At 34.0% G+C, this 8,123-nt stretch overlaps 1 protein-coding gene across 1 annotated transcript; it reads left to right on the top strand.

Moving 5' to 3' along the window:
* The first annotated feature begins 2,193 nt into the window (after positions 1 to 2,193).
* Positions 2,194 to 3,602, top strand: LOC144546108 (F-box protein PP2-B11-like). The gene is made up of 3 exons (XM_078294639.1): positions 2,194 to 2,202; positions 2,322 to 2,428; positions 3,203 to 3,602. The coding sequence occupies exons 1-3, from the start codon at positions 2,194 to 2,196 to the stop codon at positions 3,600 to 3,602; spliced, it is 516 nt and encodes a 171-aa protein (XP_078150765.1).
* Positions 3,603 to 8,123: the final 4,521 nt, after the last annotated feature.

Raw genomic sequence — 8,123 nt, 5'->3', positions numbered from 1 at the left:
ACATAATAACTAAAATGGTTGCTAATTTGCAGTGCTGCAAGACCTTACTGAACTTAATTTGGTGTATAAATTTTGGAAGTAATGCATGTACCGAACTGCTTGAATTTAAAAGTTTTAGTTTGATATTTTCTCAGCTATCCTATCTAAAGAAATATTTTAGGAATTCTCTCCGAAAGTAGTGATATTTTTTCTTTTAATTAAAATACTATATATGGATAAAATAAATTTTCCTTATTAGGCAAAAATAACATACAATATATAGCCATATCATGAAAATATCAATTAATAAAAAAAGAATAATTATTTCAATCCCCACACTCCAGTACCCGCATTGTACCCCCATCTCTTAAACAAATTTTAACTTCCCATAAACTAACTTAACTAACTAGTTTAATTAAATTTATTCACAACACTGTGATCTTCCAAGTTTAATTAAATTCATGGGTATAAATACTTGGAAGATAATAAATTAATACTTGCAAATTAAGATATTGATACTTGTATGTCTAACTTGTTATAACTATATAGAGGGACCACTCAAACTATATGGGAGAAGAATCATACACGTTTTTAGAGGTGGGTTTCTTTTTTCTTTTTTTCAATATCTTCCACATTTCTCATGTTCTATGAGGAATTTTGCAAATCTAAAATCACGAATGTATTCTACGCAATTTTATCTTTCAAATGAGATCCATGATGACATACTTTCGGATTCATCGTCACACAAGTATTTATACCTCATTGTGCAAGTATTTATACCTCATCGTGCAAGTATTTATACCTATATTTGTAAGTATTTATCCCCAATCGTGGACCCCGCATCTCCACATCACATTTCCCTAATCGTCCTTGCGTCAACCTTTCTCTAACAAAAATAGTTGACCACATAGGTATAAATACTTCCGTGCATAGGTATAAATACTTGTAATACTTGATATTAATACTTTTAAATGTCAGCAGTGTCATATGTGAAAAATACTAGGTATAAATACTTAAATGACAAGGTATAAATATTTGTGTGATGACGAACTCGAAAGTATGTCATCATGGATCTCATTTGAAAGATAAAATTGCGTAGAAGAAGTTCGTGGTTTTAGATTCGCAAAATTCCTTATAGATTATGAGAAATGTGGATGGGATTGAATAAATAAAATTGGGGGGATAATGGGGGTATGGGAGTGCGGGTACTCATATCACGTCCCTAAAAAAAATTGATTCCTTTTGGAAGTATAAGCCCACTAAATTATCCATTGAATGAACTAGTCGGTGCTACTTTTACAAATTAAGCATCCGTTATTTCATGTATTTAATATACTAGTATTATGCATGCACATTGCAATAGAGATATATTTAAGAAAAAAAATAATACAATTTATTTAAAAAAAAACTAAATGACAAATAATATTCTTTAAATGACATATTAAATGACACATGCACCTACATAACATTTCTTCAATGACATATATGTTTTTTTTATCTTTTTGACATTTAAAATGGGGAAAGACGATGAAGCGTAGATTCTGTGAGATAAATAGTGCTGGGGAGGCATCGGCGAGAACCTGTCTAAATAAATTGATATTTCTACACATAAATAAACTATTTGATTGAAGGGCTGAATTTTATTTTTTAATCATAGCCGTTGACGGGTAAGAACATCAACCTGCTGAGATTTTTATATAAGAATAGAAAATGGGCTGCTTACGTTTTGTTACATGTTTGACACGGAGAGATCAACTTAAATTCAGCCACAAATGATCAAGTATAGCAAGTTAGTTTCTCATGTACCCTCAAAGAGTTTTTTAATTTCTTATTTACCTCTAAACACTTGAATATATCTTATTTTCCTTGAACTCTTAAATTTTTTTTTTTTTTTTTTATCCACAGGTTTAGTTATTCATTATTAGAATATAATTTAATTTTTCCCATTGTACCCTTGCCTATTACATTGTTTATCATCTTTCCTTTTCCCTCTCCAAGCTCTCCTCCCTCTCCCTCCCAAACAACCTGCACCAATGCTCATTAGGAGATTTGTCCAAGATTTGCATCAGATACAACATTCCTAACTGAGCAGCACGGTTCTAAGCCACATGCTACCATGTCGATTAGTATAAACTCACCTTCCTGTGCCTTTCCTTCGTTGCATGAAGTACATATGGTTAAACCATAACTAGCAGCGCTTGGTTCAGGGGTCTAATGGAACAGGCAAATAACTCTGCCTGCCTTGTCCTTATTCTTATCGTCACCAATCAAATTTCCTGGCTACTTACATTTACATTTCTTGGGATACCATTGTGAACCTACTCAAATCATCTGGCTTGCAGAACCCTCGTCGGGTGAACAATGGCCAGATAATTTTGGCAAGAGATTTAGAAATAAGGCAGGATCAAGAAAACATATACCAGCGGCTCGTTCTTCAAAGGGACCCAAGGTAATTACTACCTCTTTGATTTCAGGCTTGTTTATTTATTTATTTATTTTTGTTATTCCACACCTCTCCTTTTTCTAACATAGTTATAAGGGTGTCAATGAAAATCTTTCATTTGTTAATTATCCTACTCGTACCGGATTTGGTAGGATAGATATGGGTAAGAAAAATTTCGTGAATTTAACATGTAAGTATACGAAATAAACTTCGTTAACTTAGCGGATAAGATTATGGGTCAATGTCATCATATCTAGACCAACAACCTATCCAGCATAAGATCAGATCATGTTTCTTAATTTGGTCGAACTGTCGGATCCTATAGTCTAACCAAACCATTAGTATGTTAGCAATAATGTGATTATTAAATCTAAAAAAAATGTATATATATGTTAGAAATCTATATGTATGTTATATTTCTTTTGGATTAAATTATGTAAGCTACAAATTTGTTATATGTTACTCTTAACTAATAAGGATAAGGTACGGATAAAACTAATTTTATACATATATGGAGACGAAAATAGTTGTACATCTAAAAATGTCATGTTGACTAGATTTAACTGCTAAAAACGTAAAAGTATCTAAAAATGTCATGGTGTCCACCCATGTGCATGGTTTCATTCATATGCAAAAAGGAAAAAAAAAAAAAAAAAAGAAGAAGAAGCATTTTGCCTCTTGTATATCTTTTTTGCTCTTGTCTGAATTCATTCAGCTAGATCTATAGAAATATATGTAAGGGTTCAAAATTAGACTTTGATTTGTTTGCTAATAATAAAGGTTCAATGAGGCACTGCAGGCATTGCATGTCACGGAATTGCGCATAAGGGCAACAGTGAATTTGAGCCAACTTTTGCCTAATCAAACGTATTCTGCACATCTCATCTTCAAAACAACGCCAAACTCAAGAAATCTTGACACTATCCAGGAGGCAATGGTTTGTGCATACGACAGCCCGATGTCAAGGGATGTATGCTTAGAACGAACACAGAATACACCTAACGATGGAAACATTATTGGATTCCCGGTAGAGAGGAATGGATGGATGGAGCTGGAGCTGGGGGCTTTTTTACGCGAACCTGATAATATTTTAGGTGAGGTGGTGGTTTGCTTGCAAGAAAATAATCATGACGAAAAGACTGGCCTCATCGTTGCAGCTATTGAAGTACGTCCTGCCTAATATCTGGCAATCATAAAAAAAAAAAATATTCCATTCATATGTATCGTACTGTAAAATTGTTTGCGTTACTTTGCTTCTATGTTCCCTTTCTCAAACGATGTAATGTGTTTTCAGTTTATCAAGGTTTCTGAATATATAATATTTGTCAGTCTTGCTAAAGTGTATACCCAGAATAAATTGTATTGTATATGCTGAATTTTGATTCAACAGGCTGGATCTATGTTACCCGAATACGGCCCTTAGGGCTCCGTACCCGTGTTGGGTGCGTATTGGATACTCACTCGGCGATACGTATCCGATATGCCAACTGGCATATCGGCTTACGTGGCATATCCTTCCTCTCTTAATATAGTTTCCGATATGGGTTGACTCGTCTGGATACGCCTGGGATACGTTTGGACTACCGCGGACCGCGCACCACAATGACTGGTCTACCGTGCACCGTGCCAAAATTAAATTTTTATTGCTGCCAAGGGGATTCGAAGAGGGATCCTGTGGCATATTGCCCATAAGCATCTACCACTACACCATTAAAAACTTGTTGTTATAAGAGAGTACTTATTCTATTTAATGTATATTTTGCTATAGTGTTATATTTTGATATTTAATTTTTATAATACAAGTATTTAAATTAATAATATAGTTAAAAATATTATATATAATAGGCATATCTTATTCTTAATTTTTGAAAAATATCATATCGCCATATGCATATTATATGATCAAAACCCTCGTAAGAATTGTTTGCAACGGCTTAGATATGATCATCTTTTTCACATTGACAACTAAGAACATGACAATGTGTATGAGAGCAAGTGAAAGTAAGAGATAAATAATTAAGTTACACTCATCCATAGGTGATCAGCCGTCTTCTAATTTTGCCAATGGAAAAGCACATTATATGTTTAAGGACAGGTTCGTGCATGCATGCTTACCGAAATTCTAATTATTTCATTTATATAAGAACAATTCAAATATTCTTTAATTTTCTCGAACTAAACCTCTTATATATATGACGTGGTACGTATCGAAGAAAAGTCTGATTCAGATTCGGACGTAAATAATGGTCACACCAGATCCAAGCCGATGAAGGAGTTAATGGGTTTTATTAAGAGTGACAACTTTTGTTGAATGCATGGGAGGTATTCTATGAGTTTTGAGCAATTAAAAAAATTTTAATAACTTGACTGCATGGGGCGTTTTTCCAAGGAGAGATTTGAACAATTAAAACAGTTTCAAACTTTGACTGCATGGGGTATTTTAAAGTGTCGTTGATTTAGTCAAATGCTGAATTAATAGCATTACTTTATTTTGCAATTACAAGGATAGCTTTTAATTTATTTTCCATTTATATATGTATGAAAGTTTCTGTCGAAAGGTAGTGAAGATTGAATATAAAAGTTTAGTTTATCTGTTTTCTTGAGTGTTTTTTTTTTTATTATTGTCTTTTCTATTACTACTTAACCGTTACGTGAGCTTAACGGGCAAGTTCGTAATGGGACTGCTTTGCGTCAAGTGGTATAATAGCGAGGTTCGACAATCACCTTCGCGCTTGCATGAAGTTGTATCACCACCAACCAGCTTCATGCTTACGTCAAGTTGTATCATCACTCATTACCAACTGGCAAATTTGACATCAACCTTCGCACTTGCATGAAGTTATATCTTCATCAACTGTTCAACTCGACAATATCATCGTAACAACAATGACCGATCCAACCTTATCGTTATTCTTGACCGGATACAACAAAATCATACCGAGAACCAAAACAAGCACCCACCAACAACAAAATCATACCTGTAACAGAAACTCCTCACTACTTTAGTTGAACGCCTTGCTCCCACCAACATCCAAAACAAGCACCAAAATCCACAAAACCGAGAACCAATGTGGGATGACCTGAATCCTAGGTCTTCCTCTCTTGACCTCATTAATACCTCACCCCCCGCGTCTTAATTATTTTCTTCTTAAAACCCAAGCTTATATATATATATAATTATATATAGAGTCCGGCTAATGTCATAACGTTATAATTTCAGTCTAAGTTATAACGAGTCAGTTTTTGAGATTTCAAAGACTGAATAACTGATCCGAACCGTTCATCTTGTTCTCCATATTAATATGTGCTTGGAGATCAAATTTTACATTTTTTGAGATTTTTTTACTATTTATTAAGCCACTTTGAAAATCGCTGATCCAATGGCAATAATAAAACCAAAAGGCACCGTTGGATCAACGATTTTCGAAGTGGCTTAATAAATAGTAAAAAAATCTCAAAAAATGTAAAATTTGGTCTCCAAGCACATATTAATATGGAGAACAAGATGAACGGTTCGGATCAGTTATTCGGACTTTGAAATCTCAAAAACTGACTCGTTATAACTTAGGCTGAAATTATAACGTTATGACATTAGCCGAACTCATATAGATATATATATAGATATATATATATATATATATATATATATATATATATGAAGGGGGAGTTTCACATATACCCCTCAAAAACTTCCAATTTACATATTTCTCCCCTCTAAACATTGAAATTACATATTTCCACTTTATTATCTTTTACATACACCTATTTTAAATTTATAATATACCCATTTTACCATTTATTAAAGTGTAAAAATATTGTATCATGTTTAACAAAAATGTCAGTCTTATATTTCATCAGTTTGCGAGGTCAAATAGGTAATTTCATTGCTCATGAGAAATACAAGGTGACACTTAGGTATACCCTTTTGTATGCATCAGAAGTAGAGAAATGATCCATTTTCCCTCCGAAACTGACCAATTATAAGAGTGACATTTTTGCATATTTTTGAGAAACAGACAAACAACCTGGGGTAGTGATCAAAGTGGACTTTGAGAAAGTTTATGATAAGATTCACTGGGATTACTTGTTAGAGGTCCTGACTAGTAGAAAATTTGATACTAAATGGATAAAATGGATCACACAATGGCTTTATAGTTCTCAGTCTTATGTCCTTATCAATGACACATTGTCTTAATACTTCTATTGTAAAAGGGGAGTTAGACAAGGAGATCTCCTTCCTCCTTTCTTATACATTCTTGCTGCTGATACACTAAGTAAAATTTTCTCTAAGGGTAGATATCAGGATAAAAGTGTAGGTCTAGGTCCTCTCTGCTTACACAATAAGTCCATAACAAATTGCCATTATACTAATGATACAATTCTCTTCTTGGCAGCCACATAAGATAATGTAGAATCAGCCTGGTCGACAATGATGGCCTTTGAAGCTCTTTCAGGGATTAAAATGAATTATTCGAAAACCTCTATGTTCCCTATTCATGTTAATAGAGATACTGATCTAAATCACCTCTTTAGATGCCAATGGGATAATTTTCTTTTCATATATTTAGGGCTCCCTTTAAGTAACTAGAAATTAACTATGTTAGATAGACAATTCTTGATAGATAAAATAGAACATAGACTTCCCAGCTGGAAATGTCACTCACTATCTTTAGGTGGTAAACTTACTCTAGTTAATGCAGTACTTTCCTCTATCCCTCTTTACACTTTATCTGTATATAAAATACCCATCACCATTCTGAATAGAATTGATAAATTGAGGAGACAATTCCTTTGGCAGGGTAGTGATACCTCTAAAAAGAAATATATTCTTATGAAATGGTCTATAGCTTGTTTAGCAAAACAATTAGGAGGGATGGGTATACTTAATCTTAGAGATATGAATATTTTCTTGTTACTCAAATGGTGGTGGAAACTCAAAAATTCCCAATACAACAGTACTTGGAAATTCCTTCTCCTTTTGAAATACTGTTGTGGACCTCCATTACATAGATCACCTTTTGGTTAGCAATCAGTAGCTTAGATAATATAGGCAATGCTAGTATTAGCTTTGAACCAGGTAGACTTAATTCTATAGTTAGATTCTAGGAGGACATTTGGTACCAGAATTGCTATTTAGATACCAAATTCTATCAGCTGTACTAGCTATGTACCACAAAAAATATTCTCTTGTCAGAAGTCCTTCAGTCTCAGGGGGGTTATTCATTTTAGAAGAACTCTGCTAGGAGCTAATCAGGCTGACTGGGCATATGTTATGTACATTGTGAATTCCACACAATTACCATACTCCCCTGACACCATACACTAGAGATGGGGGAGTTCAGGGAAGTTTTCTACTCAGTCCATTTATAGGTTACTTAATCATAGAGGAGTCTTAACTAATCATCCTCTAGTATAGTGGACTCTACCAGTGCCCCCCAAAAATTAGACTGTTCATGTGGCTCACCATGCATCAGAAAATTTTGACCAAAGACACCTTAGCAAAAAAGGTTGAGTAGGCAACCAACAATGCCAATTTTGTTCCGACCAGGAAATCAGAGATCATCTCTTTCTCACTTGCCCTCTGGCACAACAGGTTTGGTTTTATCTAGGCAAAAGTCAACAATATCTCTCTCAATGGTTCACCTGGGAGGATATCTTCTAGCATGCTCTAAATCAGCCCAGAATTGAGTGTATAGGTTTG

Source organism: Carex rostrata, chromosome 29, assembly GCF_964058835.1.
Source record: "Carex rostrata chromosome 29, lpCarRost1.2, whole genome shotgun sequence".
NCBI classification, from domain to species: Eukaryota; Viridiplantae; Streptophyta; class Magnoliopsida; order Poales; family Cyperaceae; genus Carex; species Carex rostrata.
The sequence above is the reverse complement of the archived record's forward strand: the minus strand, read 5'-3'. Positions and strand labels throughout refer to the sequence as shown.